The 19911-nt window shown below is 39.8% G+C and overlaps 1 protein-coding gene across 1 annotated transcript in view; it reads left to right on the forward strand.

Moving 5' to 3' along the window:
- Positions 1-1587: 1587 nt before the first annotated feature.
- magi2a (membrane associated guanylate kinase, WW and PDZ domain containing 2a) overlaps positions 1588-19911 on the forward strand; it is a gene marked incomplete at its 5' end in the record, with an annotated part of 293628 nt that continues 275304 nt past the window's right edge. Inside the window, one exon of the mRNA XM_079263001.1 lies at positions 1588-1888. Coding sequence (XP_079119127.1) covers positions 1588-1888 — 301 coding nt within the window. The remainder of the gene's footprint in view (positions 1889-19911) is intronic.

Genomic DNA, 19911 nt, shown 5'->3' on the forward strand with positions numbered 1-19911 from the left:
TGCAAAGGTTTCTGAAGAGATTAAATTGTGCAACAGGCGCTCAACAAGATTATTAGTAAAAAAAAATTTATTTTTTATATCTTGCATAAAAATCCTTTATCAAACTAGAAATAGACCGTAATTCAATTCAACTTTATTTGTATAGACCACTTCACAACAGTGTTGTCTCAGGGTACTTTACATACACATAATTCATAAATAGCCTAGCTAATAGAAACCAACTGATTGCATTGAATCATGACTTAGATCCAATCCCCCATCCTGAGCATGTATGAGGCGACAGTGGGAAGGAAAACTCAGACAAACCTCCAGCAGAACCCGGCTCAGGGAGGGCAGCCACCTGCCTGGACTGGTTGGGATGGAGAGGACAGGAAAGACAAATCAACATGTACAACTGCACTTATTCAGGAAGACCTGCGGAAATAGGAGAAATATGTTAAACATGGCAATACTGTCAGATATTTTTACATTAGGGAAAAGGAAGAAGGTATGACTCAGTGCTTTGGATGGCATTCCCATGTCTGCATGGCTAAATTACCCCTAACTATAAGGGAATAACCTGGACAGTTGGGGCCCGTACATGCGGACTCCACCTCAGGAGATGCTCGTATCTTAACTATAAGATTCATGAAAAAGGAAGGTTTTCAGCCTGATTTTAAGAGCCATACTCCAAGAGCATAAGAATGACAGTGGAGTTAGAAATAAAAGTACAAATGCTGAGTAATTCATATTTTTAGGTTAAAGCCTGAACTAAAGAACACCTAAGTGGCATGTCCTTTCATTTTTTTTTTCAACTTTAAATGTCAAATATCAAAAAGAAAATGCAATAAGTAGTATAACAGCTCTGTGATTGTACCAATGCAAATACCACAGACTTTTTTTTTTCTTCTAATGGAAATCTGGACTTGGGGAAAACCCTTGTCTCCCTCCTCCTCATCCTCCTCCAACAGCCTTCACATCCGGGTCAGTTGAGTTGGATGGAGCTTGATGATGCTTTCAAATGCCACTCGTCAAACTGTAAACTTTAAAGTTCGACATGTTGAACACGGTAGCCAGAACAATTCCTACATCCTGACAGTGATGTTCGTGAACGTAACGCAAACTGTCAGAAAAAGTTTACAATTAATTATGTAAAAATGTTCTGGGATCTTCGCTTTCTCCTTTAGTAATGCATGGGATTTAAGTTATTTAAACAATTAAATTGGTCTCTTTTTGAGTACTTTTGTTGGATAAATCTTACATAAAGTTATTTACAAGTTGCTTCTGTAATAAAACAGCAATGGTTGCTTGTTGTTTGATACTTCACATCGCTTCACTTCTCCTGGATTCACTTTCACTCCCTCACTGGTCGCTTATACAGGCTGATTATGTCATTTCCGATTTTTCAGACCAAACCTGAAGGCGTCACAAGTTGGGCAGCTCTCAGTTATCGCAAAGACAGACTGATGATCCAGCTGCTGTGCGCGCGAGCGTGTCCGCGGACATGCAAATAAGTGCCGTTAACCATTGAAAGTGGACGCATCGCAGTTAGCCGCGACAAAACTTCTTCCACGCGTCCACTCATGTGATTTTTCTCTTCTTCGAGCCATGTCCAAGAGCCTGAAGAAGAGGAAGAACCACTGGACCAACAAAGTCCACGAGAGTGCCCTCAGCAGGAACGAGGAGGGGGAGCTGGGGCTGGAGTTGAAGGGCGGCGCGGAGAATGGACAGTTCCCGGTTATCGGCGAGCTTCTCCCGGGTAGAGCGGTGTGCCACAGCGGCAAACTGTGCCAGGACGAACTCCTGCTGGAAGTCAATGATACCCCTGTGGCTGGACTCACCACCAGGGACGTCCATGCTGTGGTGAAACACAGCAAAGACCCAGTCCGGCTCAAGTGTGTCAGACAAGGTGAGCCTCCCAGCCTTCACGGCAACTTTTATGGCGTTTGGAAACCGTTAGAAAGCCGTTTGGAAACCGTTTGAAAACCGTTCGTTTTCAGACGCGCTCGTGCGCTTTGACAGCGCCGCTATTGTCTCCCTGCACCGATACTCTTCCCCCAAAACCACGCAAAAATGTCTCTTTTATCAAGTTTTTTTTTTTTTTTTTTTTTTTGGCTAACACACCCATAAATGAATACTTGTTACATAACAGCTGCTGTGGAGGAGTGTGTTGGACGTGTTTTGGTTGATGTTTGAGTCCAAAGCTTTTGTTCGGCTCAACTGTGTGTGTGTGTGTGTGTGTGTGTGTGTGTGTTTTTTAAGGGGGTGTGTTACAAATGTAGCAGATAGAAAGTACACATTCCTCATAAATCAAGCCACAGACAAGAACAAAGGAGAAACTAAACAAACATAATCAGGGTTAAACAGCAGATGTGACTAAAGTAATTAAAAATCTACCTTTGAAACAGCCAGGAGGCCAAAAATTCTCAATATAATGAAATGAAAAGATGAGCAAATCATATAAACACTTCTTTTATTCCCAGTAGAAGTCAAAAAGCGTATCAGATGTTGAAATAGAGACATTTTATAACTTAATGGGAAATATGAGCTAATTGTGAATCTGCTGCAGCAGCACATCTGTAAAAAGTAGTTCCAGGATGCTTGTCCTCTTTAAACATCTGGGAAGTGAGGAGTGCAGCTGCTGGTCAGTAGAAATGTTTTGTACTGGTGAAACTGGACTGCAGCAGACCAGTTCTCCTGTTCCACCATGCTGCTGTGATGATGCAGGATGTGGTCCAGCATGGTGGAACCTGCAAGGTCTTCCCTGAAAGAGACGTTGTCTGGATGGGAGCAGATGTTTCAGCATTGATGGAGCTTCCCAGATGTGGAAGCTGCCCACGCCATCGGCACTAATGCAACCCCATCCCATCAGAGATGCAGGCTGATAACAAGCTGGATGCTCCCTCTCCTCTTTAGTCTGCAGGACACGCCGTCCATGCTGTCCACAAACAATCATCCAGGTTTCCACTCAGAACATTTTAAATGAGCTTTGGTCCAGAGAAGACGGCGTGTTTCTGGATCCTCTTCACATATGATGGAGCTTTAACCTGCATGTGTGGATTTCAGCCTGAACTGGGTTCACAGACAGATTTCTGGAATTTTCCTGAGTTCATGCACTGGTTTCCAGTAGAGAATCATGTCCGCTTTAATGCGATGCTGCATTAGGATCCCAAGACCACCAGCATCATGTTTTAATTTTCAGCTTTTCACCATGCATACAGAGATTCCCTCTCATTATTTAAATCCTTTGATGGTATATTAAACCATAAATGGTGGAAACATTTTCCTGAAGTTGTTTCACAGCGTTTTAACCCAGTTTGTCCCAGATCTGTGACCTTCTGTCCATCTGAGATGTTCTTTTTTATGCCAGTCATGTTACTGACACGTTGCCTGTTAATCTAATTAACTCATGGCCTAATACTCCTACAGTTGTTTATTTGTACCAGTTGCTTGTCCAGTTTTTTATTCCTCCTGTTTGATCTTTTCCAAGATGTGTTGCTGCCATCAGATTCAAAATAAGCTCATATTTACTAGAGCTGCACAGTGTATCATTTGAGCATCATCCTCTCAGTGTATGTGTGCACAATATTCACATTGTAGGCACTGCTAGGGAGCAGCAAATGAGTTTAATATGTTCATCTGTCCATCTTTATGAGCTCCAGTCCTCGAGGGCTGCAATCCAACAGGTTTTGGTAGTTTCCCTGGTCCAGCACACCTGAATCAAATCAAACGGCTTATTGTCACCTTCTTCACAATTACACATTTGTTTTAGTCAGGTGTGTTGGACCTGGAAAACCATGAAAACCTCCGTCAAGGACTGGAGTTTGAGACCCCTGAGGGGCAGATGGAGACTCTGTCCATTATCGTTTATAACCGCCTTCACATGACCAGTCGTAAATGAAGCATAATGGTACAAAACATGGACTCAGAAGATGGCACAATGAAAGCAATCAATAAAAGAAAACAATAATAAAAACTCTGAAATACAGAATAAGAAACTATACATGTTACATACAACGTAACAGGTTCAGGTTAAACGTCAACAAGATGGCTGCAGTGCAGCATATATATATATATATTTATATATATATATATATATATATATATATATATATATATATATATATATATATATATATATACCTATAATATTAGAGTAACAGATTTTTTTCCAAAGTCTTGCAGGTCTAATATTTACCAAGAAACAGTAAAATATCAGTTTCATGATCTGCTTAGTTGTTTGTTATTTTGGATAATATGGATCTGTGATGTGTGCAAATAATTGCTTTTTTATTTCATGTCAGTTTTCATGGAATTTCAGTTTTAATCTAAAATCTGTTTGGCTGTAACCATACACAGCTAACTGCAGTTAAATGAGCTTTCAGGCGTTAATGGGCGACTGCATCAGGCTGACTGACTGGGAACCTGGTCTCGACAAGACAGTGGGGAGTTTGGCAAAAGATGCCGGTGTGATGACACATAACTAAAATGTCATTTCTTCTTTGGCATAGTCATGGTAACCTTTAAAAACACCAACGCGTTTCAGCCCTCTGGCCTTCGTTACACAGCCTGACGATAACGTTTGGTTTGTTTGGACATACATTTCTTCAGGAAAGGGGAGCTGTCGGAAAACTCTGGATCTCTCTGGAAATGCAGCTGGGACTGTTAATCAGCAAACCCAAATCGTTTTCCAGCCAGACTATAGCTGGAAAATAAGTTGTTGTGTGTAAAATCAATTATATTTATTCCTAAAAAATATTAAAAATACTTTTTTGTTGTTTAAAGAAATAATTTTTAAAAAGACAAGAAGCATAAACAGCCTGTTTTCTATTAATTTTCCATTAAAACCTGATCTGTTTTTATTCTACTTATCAAACAAAACAATGTTTATTTTGCTTTCAGCGCAAGTTTTTTATTTACTTTGATATAAATGCTGTGTATAAACCCCACCATCTTAGCCCTTGTTTCTCATGTAATCCTCTGCAGAGGGGACGTTTAGGTGTGCAGTGTTTATTAATGAATCAGTTTGAGCCTAAATTAGATTTTTGGGGGATGTTGCATAAATATTACATCAAATCTCTGTTTCAAGATTATGTTGGCGGCAAAGAAAATGCAAAATACTACAGGGTCTGATGCTACGTGAGCTTCGTCGGGAATGAAACGAAGGAGTTTTTGAGTCTGAGTCTATGTGGATGTTGTTGTTGGACTGGAGCTACATGAGGCTCAGACAGACCTGTCTACAAGAACGATTGTTGTCACCACTGTCATGTTGGCTCCCACCTTAACAACCAGCTGAGGTCATCTGTGCCGACCGGACTGGTTTACCCTGGCTGGAGCTACCACGTGGTCCTCAGAGTGTTGCATTGTGTGCTAGGAACTGGATCTGCAGGATCTTATTCTGGGGTGAAGCATCGGTAAAACTCCGTAAGAGGCTTTGGATCAAAGTTTGAGCTCATGTGTGTGTATGCATGTCTGTGTGTGTGTTCAGCATTACAACAGGGATTTAAAGCAGCAGAGCCTTTACCAATTAATGCAACTTTGTTTTTTCATGAAATATTAATATGCTCCAGCGCTGGCTGAAGTGATTGAGACTCTCTTGCGACTCTGCTCAAAAGGTTGTTTTCTGTCTTAAGTTGTTTTTAATATGATTGATATGTACATTTAGGTAAATATTTAGAAGAAAAACACAGCTGCAGTTTAAGTAGAGATGTTTTCCTTCTGATTTTGGGTGCGTTGACTCTTAAATCACAGTTCAAAGTTTAGTCCGTTTGCTCTGACGCAATCAACTGGTATGAGATTATAATTAAACAATATATATTTTCTACTTTACAGCTGATTTTTCATTTGCACAGCAGGTGTAGACATGCACAAACACAACAGATAACTTCATTTCATTGCTAGGTCTCATCAACGGTTGTGGAATGGTGACATTTTGGTTTTCTTCTTCTGCTCTAACATTTTTAATTTTGAGGTTATTTGTTTATATAACACAACTCATGAAAAGGCAGAATTAGAACAGCTGTCGTTGCCAGGTATTGTAACTGTATCTTAATGTATGAGGAGTTTGTTGTGTTGTCAGGTGCAAAAATAGACAAATACCTGTAATATTAGTATGTATGCTGAGTTTAATGTAACTGAAATCACCTGATTTTAATGTTTAATGACCTTGATTCTCAGCAGGGAAATGGTGGAGTGTCCCCCTCCAGGTCAGGAATGACTTCTTGTCCCAAGTGGACTAGTTTAAGTACCTTAGGACACGTTCACATCAGCCTTTTTGATTGGAATCGGAGTCTGCTGGGAAAGTCGCTTTGTTTGGGAAAATGTGAATGGACCAACAAATTCTGATTTGGATAAAAAACAGACTGCCTACAAACCCAGGTCTCCGTCCGTTTCATGCGGACCAAATGCAGGAAGTGGACTACAAAAAAAAAGTCACTTCTTGCATTTAGCGTAGTGTTGCATTGTGGGTACATAAGGGTTCTTTGCCTCGTCTGGTGTTCATACTGCGTCCATTGTAGCAGAGTATTTCTGCAGTATACTTGCATAAGAACAATAAAAACCCAATACAGCCATAGTTTCCTCTCCATGTTTCACTTGCAGAGAAGTTTTCTTCTTCACGCTGGTCTTATCTTTTCTTTTGCTAAATACCAGTACAGCGCCACCTCTGGTGGAAATGGAGATATATTATTGTAAAGGTTTGGCTCGTTTGACCAAACTGCAGCGTGAACATGATGTTGGTCTGAATGGATACACCCCCCCTTTACAACTGAGCCAAGTCCCCAATCGTACAGAGTCTAGCGGACTATCCTGATGTGAACGCTCCTTTAGGCTCCTGTTTTTTTTTTGTTTTGTTTTTTTTAGGCTCGAGGGAAGAATGTAACGGGTGGAGGACAAGTGGACATTATCATCCTCCCCTACGATTAGCAGCTGTACTGAAAGAATGGATATCGTGGATTCAAGTGGCTAAAATGAGTTTCTTCTGCAGGATTTCTGGGTTGTATCTTTAGAGATGGAGGGTCATCCAGGAGGGCTTCAGAGTAAAACTGCTCCTCCTCTACACCGAGAGGAGCCAGAGGATGCCTGAGCCAGGTGCCTCCTTGTGACGTGGTCCAGGCATGTCGCTCCAGGTGGAGGATCTACAGAAAGATTTTTACTTGGTCCATAAGAACAGAGAAATTTGTTTTTGAGGTGGCAGAAACCAGAAAAGGTGGAAGAGTGTCCTTTATGAGGAAATTACAGTTAGCTTGCTTATTTCCATAGACTATGTACTCAGTTTTTCCACTTCAAATTTCCAGCCAATCACATGGTTCCTCTCAGTATAGAACAAAGTTCCAGCTCCAAACCAGGACCATAAGTCCAACATGACAGAATTTTGTTCTTGCGTCCTAAAGAACAAGAACAAAGTTCTCTGTTCTTGTAGATCATGGATCATGCTGAAGACCCTGGTGGCCCTGTAGGGACTATGTCTCTCTGCTGGCCTGGGAACATTTTGGGACCTTCCTGGAAGGACTGGCTGGTAGAAGTGAAGCTTGGGCTTCTCTGTTTAAGCTGCTGCCTCTGTGACATGAGCTCTGATGAATGGCAGATATACAGATGGCTAATACTTAATCTCAAAAGGAAATTAAATTATTTTGTGCAAATAAAATAAAAATTATTTTTAAAAAAACCAAAAGTGAATCAGCAACTTCACAAGGCATCTCTGTAGTGTATTCCACTCCTCTGCGTTGTAACTTTTGGCCAGATTAACTGATTTACTTCTCATGACATTTGAAGAAGTTTTTGAAGGCTAATATGTGTTTAATTTAGTGATTAATTTCAGAAGGACCCCACCATGCTGATCAGAATGTAGCTAATAACTATGTATTGATTAGTATAAGCTGTTTGAATGGAAATTTATTGGCATTTTTCTTGCTTGCTACAGTGTGTTTGACACCTTTGCCTCATTTTCTGCTTCAAACAGCTTCTGTTTCATGTGGACGACAACCCGCATTCTTCACTGTGTGCATTTAGTAGTGTCATGACATTTTTTTACTGTGAGCACAGTGGAGTCCAGCTTACTGTAAATTTTTCAGCATATTGGTATGTCGTCTTAAGTAATGGACACGGAAATGCCATCTGTCCATTGCTGCTGGTCAAGATTCTCCCTGACAAATCGGAGATCTTCAGCGTTGCGTCAACTCGCTTGGAAACTCAGCTGAGGTAGTCCCCCAAAAATGTCAGAGACCCTGTTATTACCCAGAGTGGAAAACCAAAATGTATCCGAGTCAGATGTTCTGGCCTGTAGCATGATTCAGCAGATTTACACTGGCAGGCTTTTGTGTTCTGATCTGTCAGCAAGGCGGAGACTACGGCGACGACACCGAGGTCTGGACATCGGTGTTTTTCTGCTGGGTTTGTAATCAAAAGTCTAAAGCTGGGAAGTTATCTGAGAAGACTGCGTCGTGATGTGCGGATTGATACTGACAGATTGATTCCTCCAATATCAGCTGTTTATCTTCTAGAACTGATTCTCAAACTAAATCTCCTTCTCTTATTAATCATCATTAACATGAACCCAGTGGAAAGTAACTGAACTCCTAGGATTGGTAGGGACTACTGCCATTGTCATAATGTAACGTCACAGCAGCAGGCGGCTCACTCACTGATCCGTATTCAATTAGTTCAACTTCTGTCAAGTATGGAGATGTTTCAGCTGCACAAACTGCAGCCTGGTGTGTGTGGTGTGTGTGTGCATCTGAGAGCCAACCAGAACAAAGAAGCAGAGGTTATGATAAGAACAGGTGATCTGAAGAAGAGGACAGCGGCAGCTGTAGGCCGAGTGAGACGTCAGGTACTATCCAGGTACAGAGGGAGAAAAAGGGGGAGCTGTTGTGTCACTTCTAACGCTGGTGGTGAACTTTAGAGAAGTCATTTCTCTCGTTTGCTGGTTTATGTTTTTGTTCTGATGCTCAAACAGGAATTCCTCCAATCAGAAAACAGGCTTCCTGTGTTGTTCACATGTGCAGTAATACATATGGTTATAATACACAGTAAGTAATGAAATAACTGCTACAAAAAAAAAACAAAAAACATCAATGCTGACAAAAATATTCACAGTACTGAGAATAAAAGTTACAGAAAATGGTTAACAAGGGTAAGAACATCAGAGTCTAGGTTGGTTAATAAAAGATTAAAACAACCTCAGTCCAGTCAGACTATTGAGCATGAAGGCTCCTTTTTATTTCTAAACTAAAGAAAGTGTAGATAACTTTTTTTTTTTTAAATGCTGTTGGTACACTTTGGCAGCAGAGATGTGGGGGAGAGACGCTCAGAGGAAAGAAGATGAAGAAAACAGACAGGACTTTAAAGAGAGGGAGAGGTTTATGTGAAGCATAAGTTGCTTCCATTTTAATTAGATTTTGGTCTGTTTGGGTGTGTAGGTCATAGTGGGTGATGGCCCTTTAGATGCATCCCTCCTCCAACACACTTGAATCAAACTACTGTCTCGTAGGGCAGGGCGATACGACGTTGTATATCGTTTGGACAATAGACAATGTCTGTCGTTTCATATGAAGCTCTATCGTTTACGCCACAATAAGTTGCTTTACTGCAGTATTTTACGTGAAGACACGCTTTACGGCACGCTGCAATATATAAACAAACATGGAGGAAGACGGTAGCCGACTCATTTCAGAGCAGGATAATTCACTAAATGATGACCAGCCCTAATGTCTCATTATCAGAACTCTGCAGAGCTGGATGACACACTGAGGGAGTTCAGCCATTTGGTTCAGGTGTGTTGGAGAAGTGATGCGTCTAAAAGCTGCAGGATTACAGATCTCCAGAAGCGCACGAGGAAACCCCTGCTGTTGGTTTAAGATAATATTTTGTTTTGATGCCACAAGAGTAAAAGAAAACAGATTATGTTTATACTTATGTTTTCTTCTTTCTGCGCTGCTGTTCGTACCTGAAAATAGGCTCACTTTAACTCACTTAATGTCGAACATGTCAATTCTTCTTTTACAGTGAAGTTAATAAGCTGAAGTAAATAATTTTAGTTTCCTCTGCAGACTGATTCAGTTAATTCCTGCCATTGAAATGCTGTCAGCAGAGCCGTGCTGTTTCATCAGCGCTTTGCATTTAACATTTCTGTTGAGTCAGAAAAGTAGTCATCCCCGCAAATGTCGGGTCACCACCATGCTGGCACATGACAAACACTGAATTCCTTTCTCTGTAATGGATCTTTACATATTTGTAAATGTATCTTCTTCTCATCAATAATTCATAACCGGGCTGTATCTCAAAGTTGTATTTGTTGTAGTGCTGTATTGTCTCCAAAAATAGTCACAAATGTGACTAAATGGTCTCAGACTGAGATTTTTAGACCCATAAAAATAATGTTGGGTTAGTTTGATGCAGGGATAGTTATCAGCTCAGTGCACAATGTGTGCTGATGGATGGAGCTAAAGATGAAATGAAAAAATAAATGAAAAATACTTTATTTATCCCTGAGGGAAATTACAAGGAAGTATTGTTTGTATTAAAACTGTTCAAATTAGCATCTTTTTTTTTTTTTTATCATTTACTTTATTGTTTATTTTGATAAAAACCTCTAACAATATGGATACATATAGCTTTCCATCTTCCTTTCCCCTTTCTCCTGCCATCCTACCCCAGCCTGTGGACCCACCCACCAGGCTAACCACCCTATAAGGACCGCAGTTCACATCCTGAAATTCATTATCCCAGAGATTCATGACAACATATTAACAACAACAGTATATGATAGAAATGTATCCTGAGCCTGCATGAGGTGCATTAGTTACAGAAAGGAATATAAATATGGTTTCATTTAATTAATACTTGCGTCATTAAAACTATTAAGTGCATTTATGTACATAATTATACACTGTCTACACACACACACACACACACAATGTATAAAACACAGATCATACCTTAACATTAATATTAACTAGAACCAGCTATTGAAATAATAGCAAATGTGAATGCCCATTTATTGAACTATGCTGAATGGTTGAAATGAAATTGCACAAGTATAAGAAATTGGGGGGGTAAAAAAAAAAGCACAAGTGTCTTTTTCTAGTTGACCCACATCGGGATTTGAACCCATGAACTCCTGTATTGAAGCACACTGAGTCACTCACTACGCCACTAGTACTCTCACTTGCACTTTGGAAAAAACGTTCAAATCTTTTCCAATTGGCATGGGAATGTCTTTTTTTTTTTTCACTTCCAGCAGGGTGTATTTAGCGGGATTGCAAAAACATGTGCAAGGTTCAACTAAAGTACAGTAAATGTGAAAGACTTTGTTCAATGTGAACTTCTTTTTAAGTTGTTTAAGATTTATCAAAGTGTTGAAAAGGAGCATTGTTGGAACAAATCCTTCATATTTAACTGTGACATTTACAAATAAATTCCTTTGCTCCTTGAAGTGCGCAGCTGAGACCAACAGTTCACTTTGAGCAGCCTGCAGAACTGCATGCCATCACACAAGGGACAGCCAACAAACAACGATGGAGCTAAATGCTGCATTTGAACCAGTGCCTTGTATTGTACCTGTGTCCCGGTGTACAAAATGGACCAATCACTGAGCTGACTGGTTCTTTTACTGGAGGGTTAGAAGGAGACATGACACAAAAAAAATACTGCGTGGTTTCATTAGGTTGTAGCCTTTTACACATCCCATTAAAGTCTATCTGATCTCCAAAGGATGTTTGTGGCCTTTCTGAATAATACATCAAGTTCTCTTCTGCTGTGCTCTGAAAGTGCTTTTCCTCTCTCTCCGGATATCTCCTACAGACTTTCACAATGGTGCTCTGTCAGTAAAATCCAAGTCCTGATGCACACTTTTTATCTCCTAAAGCTTTCATTTTTCATATGCCCTGAAATCCCAGGGCACCATCTTATCTTTCACTCATGGGGTGCACATGCACAATATGGACAGGCTTTATGAGTCTCTCAGGTGAAATTATTGCCATTAAGGAGCTTCAGATCAGAGACATGATGAATTGTGTTTAACGTAAGAGATCATGGTTGATATGAGCACGGTCCTGTAGCTGCTGTGGGTTATAAGCCAGTAAAGAATAGATGCAGAATTTCTTCTCAGAGAAACTCAGTGTTTGTTAGTTTTTTACAACGATGTAGAAAAAAAAAAAGTTTCTGAAACGGCCAAAAGCGCCAGACTGGGATTCGAACCTGCATCAACTCGTCAGACTCTGCAATGAGCTGCCTGCTCAACAAGTTGAGCTTAGCACCAAAACTATCTTATTCTTTTATTTTTAATTATAATTTTTATGTTCAGTACACACAGACTGTATATAAAAGATGGGCGGCGTGTCCGTGACATCACCTGTAGTTTTCTGAAGATCTGAATTGAAGCTTATTGGGCAATGCCTACCATAGATGATTGACAGCTATCGAACTGACCAGCCTATAGCTAAGAGCTATATTATTTGTGCCAGTTACTTTTCCAGCCTTTTGTTTCTCCTGTTTTGGACTTCAGAGATATGCTTCTGCTAATTCAGAACGAGCTCATTTTTTCCATGAAATAGTAAAAATGTCTGTTAACATCTGATAAGTTGTTTTGTTCCATCTTTTTTTTTTTTTTTTTTTTTTTTTTTTTTTTTTTTTTTTTTTACATCTTACACAAAATCCTAACTTTTTGGGACTGCATTTGTATATCGTAACACTATTTTACTGCTCATGATCATCATGGTCACACTCTTAAGACGTGATCATATTGAACCAGCCTGACAGGTGAGGCTAATTTGCATCTTCTGGTATGGGTTTTGGAGGATATATGGTTGTTTAACACATGCTGTGCCCTTGCTATGGTTAGATTGAATCACCTCGGTTGGTTGCAGAAACGGTTGCGTAACTTCTCCAAGGAGAAATTCAGCATTGCTAGTCTGGCTTTAAACCCACAGCAGCCTCAGTATGAAATCCACAAAATGGTAAAAATGTCTCAGTTTCAACATCTGGTTTGTTATTCATGTTCTGTTTGTATAAAAATTGATTAATAAGTCATTGCATTTTATTTTTATTTACATTTCACACTTCTCAACCTTTTCAGAACTGAGCTTGTAATTTGAGGGATTCAGTGGATTTTTTTCATTCCTAAACTTGTACACAGAGTATTCAGACTTGTATGTAAACACTGCCACAGGTTCCTGCAGAAATATTAAAGCTAGGATATTATAAGTGTGATAAATCCCCTCTCGTTTCACTCAGTCTTAACTTGGATAATCTGCATGAAGAATAAACTCACTTGTCAGTTATTCATGAATGCTGTTACAAAAGCATCCAGATAAATTAGTTTCGCACCATTTTCAGCATTTTTTTTCTCCATCTCCCCCATTCACATTAAAAACACTGAAATGCCCCAGTTGAGTTCCCTATTTCAGCTCCAGTGAAGGATTAATGCAGCCAACTATGGAGGCTGTCACTGTATCTTTCACTGCCACTACATCCACCAGCTCTTACTGTCGCCAAACCGTATGCTGATTGAGCCTCATTGAGAGGTGTTGGGTGCAGGTAAGAGCAGACATTTTCAGGCCAGCCGAAGGCAATCAGCGTGCTCGGTGGGTGCCCACTTAGTGTTCGCTGGTATTGGGGAAAAGTCATTACAGCTGCCTGAGCATTGAGAGCCGCAGCTAGCCAGAAATGGCAGCCAGCATGGCAGCACCGCTCCAAATTTAAAAAGATTGTTCCTGCAAATTGTAACTTATGTGACAACAGTATTGGTTGGTGTGTTAGCACAGCACTTCATTTCTAGTGAAATATCTCAGCAAGGCTGACTTTCTGTGAGACTGGATTACATATTAATTGTTCCCATGATGGTTTTTATTTTCCCTGCAAAACCATCTTAACTGACAGGTTACATTGTGTGTTGGTTGGCCACCCAGAAAATAAAACAAGTTTGTTTCTTGACCCACTTGCATATTTATGGATTTAACCTCTTAAAGGTATTTCTGGGCAGTTCTTCTTGAAAATGAGCCCAAAAGACTGATTAATTTAGAAAGTACAGCTATGTTGCCTTTGTAGTTGTAGCCTACTGTTGCTGGTTACAGTTCATAAAAAGAGATATCGCCTAGCTAAACAACTGAGCTCCAGCCTCTGTTGCCTAGCAACTGAAGATGTGATAGCTGTCAAAAGTTTAATCATCAATGAATTACAATTCTTTAAACATTTTATTAATTTTTTTTCATAACCACTAAGAAAACCATTTTACACCATTTCAGTGGCATTAATGTTTTTGGCTTTGTGACTGTTTTACTAAAGTGAAGTAAACAAAATAAAACTTAGTGACTTGACTGCTGCTCATTCAACACTGTGTTGGTTCTGCAAGGAGAGGGCAAAGGATCCACCACCAGTAGTCTGAAGCCAAATGGAGCGCAGGTTGGTCGCGTGGATTGAGATACGCCTTCTGAGTGACGTATGTAGTGTAAAGTGTGTAGACTCTAAATGGAGACGCAATGGGTACAGTTACATGATGGTTTTAAATTCGGAATTACTAAATCGGAATTAAATAATTCCGAATGAACAGTATTCTCCTACGAGTTTACATGGAAACACGTTACTTAATTCCACTTTAGATTGGTGGGTTGGGAAGGGTTCTGATTGGACAGGGGGCCGATGTGATGTACTTACGGCTTACATAAGTTCGCTTTCTGCTTGTTGTCTTTTCAGTCGTAACCTGGAAAACTACAAAATAAGTATCAGTTTCGCTGTTATTTTAATTATAATGTTGAAGCAGCAGCTCGACATGAGCCTACTACTTCACTTCTTTCAGCAGTTGAGAAGGAAAATGGACTACCGAAGACGGGAAGCAAAACAACGTGCGGAATATGCACATTGTCGGGACAGGAAAAGGTAACAAGCATGCTCAGAACAATCGGTATAAACTTGGAGCGAAGGAAGGCTTACACGACGGAGGAATTAATCAGTTCAGAATTAAAATGCAAATAAACCAGCAACTTACTTCAGAATGAAGTTTAATTCCAAATGGACTTTTTTCATTCAGAATCAGGTGTTTACGTGGTCATTTTCCATCAGTTTAAAGCAGAATTAACTTTTTTCTGGAATGAGAAGGGGAATTAGAACTCTCATGTAAACGTGGCCACTGAGTTCATGTGTAAAATCACATGAACACACACACAATCTTTTTCTGTTAACATAAATAATATAACAAAGTAAAATAAAATAAGTGGTCTGATTCCAAATAAAACCCTCATTCTGTAAAGAACAAATAAATCCTACATATTAACTCTGGATTTCCCTGAGAAACGGATTAAAAGGCTACAGGACGTCCACCTGGATTCAGCAGGCGTCAGTCTGGAAACTAAATAATAGAAATGTTTCTAAAGCTGCTATTTGACACATAAATACAGTGAAAATAAATCAGACCACATATCTGGAATTAAATGCAGTTTGTTCTACAGACCGACTAAAAGCCCTCAACCTCATACAGAGTTGCTTCTGTCCGAACAGCTAAACTACCAGTTGTGTTGTATAATGAAACGTTTAGTGATTCTGCTGAACTCTTAACGTTGCACCAAGTCCAACCCCAGTTGTATGTAATTACAGAATTGCAAGTGACATGAAAATATTTCATTTGAATGTTGCTTTAAAACATTAACATAACTTAAACTACAGAACTTTTCCACGAGCATAAGAAGCTGCTGGTTGTCCTGCAGGCATCATTGTTCCTCCTTTCTCTGCAACTTTTTATGTCATGCTTTACACACCAGCAAGCCGTCCTACACAATCGCACATTATTTTATTATTTATTTACTTTGTTTATTTATTTACTTATTTTTGTTTTATTACTACCAAAAAATCTGACCAGACTTAAACGTCGACTTAATTTTCTCCCTGCCAACCTGTCCCACTTTAACATGCCTCTTCTGCAACTCGCATAGATCGACAACAAAGCAACACCTGCAGCAAAACACCGACATTAGGGATCTTCATGTTCAATTAATGGTAGCTTTTAATAATGCAATTAATAGTGAAATGAAGTAATCATGATGTTCCTAATCTAGACTGATTTACTGGAATCGTATCTGGCTGTTGTCTTAAAACTTTTCTCATTTTATTTCAGCAGTAAAAAACACAGTCCTGTCGGCCCCATCCAGATTAAGCTTCAGCACTTTACGAGAAAGTTGTTTTGCGAACTGGAATGTGAACAAATGAACTCTCTAAAAGAACAGGAGGCTGCTGGGTACAACTGAGGGGAAAACCAGTATGCTGTATGACTACCAAGTTAATGATGTGTGTCCATGTAATGTAATGATTGATGCCAGTGATGATGGGTTCAAACTGGTCACTCGTCTGTTGTGACGGGGCAATCCCTGAGAAGCTGTGTTGAGTCAGACACACACTCTCTTGTTGGGAGTAATGATGCTCAGTGCAGTCAGACTCATCTGTCTTCTTGTCAGGGTCCCACAGAGGGTGTAAAGTTGCACCAGTGAGTCCAACACAGAAAGTGTGATACATATACAGACACGTATGAAATAAAAAGAAACAAAACAAACTACCATCCTCCAGCATCCTACTGTACGTCTGTGTTTGGGTGTACATAGTGTGTGTGTGTATCCTTGGAGACTTTGCACCACTTACCACATCCTGTCCAATCATGCTTGACAGAGGTTTGGAGGAGAGATCCTGTTGTTGTTGCCTCTGTTACACAGCCTGACTTCCAGACTCACCTCTGGGGACAGGTAATGATAAGACGCACACTCACACACATGTAACCGCGTTTTTTTTCCCCCACTCCTTGTCAGTTTCAACCATCTGTTATGGCAAGTTGAAGTGTTCCACGGACTGAGCAGTCACAAGGCTGTAAACCTGTGTGTGTGTGTTTTCATATGTGGTTCTGCACATATGAATACCAAGACAGGTGTTTGTGTCTTAGCCTCAGTCGGCTCAAGTAACAGAACCTGGATGGTTTTAAACGAGTGTGTACTGCTGTGTATTAAATATGTACAGCATTGATTCTCAAGCATTTTTTAGCTGCCCCCCTCCCACCACGATGTGCAGCGTTGTTCATAAATACTGGATTATTGTGTTAAATAATCGAGATCTCAATTTCAGTCAAATAATCGTGATTAAATTTTTTGTCATAATCGAGCAGTTCTACTAAATAAGTGGTTTAATTGTTCATGTCACTCCAATGTTTTGATGGACCTTTCAGTTTTTCTCACGACAAACATTTTCTGTGGCATATATCAGTTTGTGGGGTTTTAACATTCACTTCCAGTTCAGAGGTTCCCTCATTTTTCTGTAAGACCATGTATAAATGTGTGATGCTCAGCGGTCAGATATTTTATTTTCTCCTGCAAAGGACATAAAGATTGTCTGATGGAAAACCACGTTATAGAGTATGTTCAGGTAACATTATCGAACCTAGATCTGCATTAGTTCATTAGTTTATAACCCTGTCGAACACAATCTAATACTTGGGGACCCTGTTATCTTTTGTGAACCCCAAGTTTGGAACCACTGCCCTATTAGATATTAGCCGATCTAATTTAATCCCACATCTATAGACAAGCTGTTTTCTTTGAGTTGCCTGAATGTGAGACGTTTTAAGCTTTGAACAGTGTGTTAAGCTGATGTAGTTGACACCTAAACTGTCAGTCGGCATGTGATGCACATTATTTCCTCAGTGTAGGCTATTTGTTTCACAGAAGGCTCGTTTGTCATAAAACGTCTTCTTGTGAAGTTTTGTTGCCAGATCTTTGTGACAAGTCTTTTATTCAAAAGATGTCTTCTCGCTTCTTATCCTAGCAACCAATCACCGCTGTCAACATGAGTCAAGATTTTCTTTTCCTTTGGCTTATTTTCAGCCTCCTTTGGGTCTCTTCTTTATCAAAAGCACTCAAATTCAGAAACTGGGCCAGTGCATAGGCAGAAGCCCTGCAGGCACATGATGAACCAAAAGAAAATGTTTTGCTTGTGAAGCTGTGATGAATCACACCATGGTTGTGGATTGCTGATGTGCAACCTGCAAAGCCTGATAGATGTCCCCCGTTGGATACCATACCATTTGTACAGAGATATTGTATGTTGTTTTTTTTTTTCTTCTTTATTCCACATTGGGAAAGTCCATCCTTCAACAGCTCCAAATTGCTTGTGGTATGAATATAAATGAGTTATCAATGGGATATTTTGGAGCGAAGGTATTGGGGAAGGTGAAATTGGCCAGCCTGCTCACAGGGTGAAGGGAATATTAAGCAAGCTCCACAGCCCACACCAGCTGCTGCTGATTCACCAAGGAGGGAACAATCGATGCAAACCCACTGAATTTCTCTGAGAAGCTTAGAGGTTAGTCTGCCCTTAGCTGCTCATCTCTTATGTTCTATGGGCATTTGTTTCCATTTTAGTTTGTCCAACCAGAATTCTTGAAATGGCTTTATGATATTTATTTTGAAGACAGTAACTTCAAAAGTAGTTTTCAGCAAGTTTTGGGGCTGTTAAAGTACATTATACATTGACAGTCCCACATTGTAGCACTGTTTGTGTTGCTTCAAACCTTTTTTATACAATGAAGCCCCCCGCCCCATGTCCGCTGTTTTCCATATAATGACTTAAATATAGTGGTATTCTGTTACCAATCACAATCCAAATCAGACCTACTTTAACTAGGAAGTTGCTGTAATAATTAGCATCATAGGAATAGAAACTTAGGTGGAGTTAGAGGCAAGAGGAAATTAAATAAATACAAATATAAAACAAGCCTATATGATGCATTAGAATCTGTGTTTGGGGTTAAATTGATTTTTTTTTTATTGAGGTGAGCTCGTGTGGCCAGCTCACCAGGCTTACATGACAATACTAACATTAAAAGCAAGAAGATGAACGACATGCAAAATATAAATGATAACAAAGCAGTTTCACTGAAAAAATAATTTTTGGTATGGATACAGAGTCCTTTGTCTAAGTTTCCAGAAATATCACCAAACTATACATTTATTTTTCTAATAGCCAACTCAACATCTCCTCATCAGCTAACCAGAACAACTTTGAATTTTCGCAGACGGCACAGTTCTGATGTCATGATATAAAGACAATAAAACAAACAAACCTGAAGTTACACAAAACATATAATCTGTCTTCTTCTGGGAAGCTTCTATAAACGTCCTATTTCCACCTGCAAAGGCAGTACAGCTGCTCTAAGCTGAGCTCACAGAGACCTCTGTACTCTACTCATATCACTTTTAACAAAGAAATCTTTTTTTTTTATATTGAATATAACTCCTTAATATTGGCTTCTCTAATACCTGCCATTTCAATTGCTCTTTATAAGAGTCAAACAGTCGGTCTGAGTTATTTTTACCTGTAAACTATTCCTCAATAAATACTTTACATTTGCTGAGGAGAATATTTCTGGAACCTGCCTTGACCAGGGATATTTTTGACCTTTAACCCAATTGAAAATTTTTCCAGTAAGTCTGTCTTCTGGTTTACAAACAAGATGATTCTATGATCTAATCATTTTGATCTTTTACTTTACTATAAAGGCTACCGGGCTCCCAACCGTGGACTGTATGTAAAAAGATATACAGAGCCTCCGTGACGTCACCCATAGGTTTCTAAAGAACTGAATTGAAGATCGGTGGGCGGTTCCTACCATCCTACGGGCGTGTCGTCTCACCCCGAAAATACAAATATGGGCAAAGAGGTGGAGCTGAGAGGGGGGCTGTGAGCATCATGTTGGATGATTGACATCGAGCAAATTCAGAGCTTTGTGTAGCTAAGAGCTAACCGAGCTAAGCCGAAGATAACATGAGCTAACCAGCTAACGGTGGTAAGCGGGCTAAAGCTAAGTGACTTTGTTAACTGGCTAAAAACTGTGGTTGTTCTACGTTCTTCTTATTTGAAGTAGAAGATTGGGTACCTGTCAATCCAAAGGGCACGCCCTTAAGT

The sequence above is a fragment of the Telmatherina bonti genome (genome assembly GCF_933228915.1).
Source record: "Telmatherina bonti genome assembly, chromosome: 23".
NCBI lineage: Eukaryota > Metazoa > Chordata > Actinopteri > Atheriniformes > Telmatherinidae > Telmatherina > Telmatherina bonti.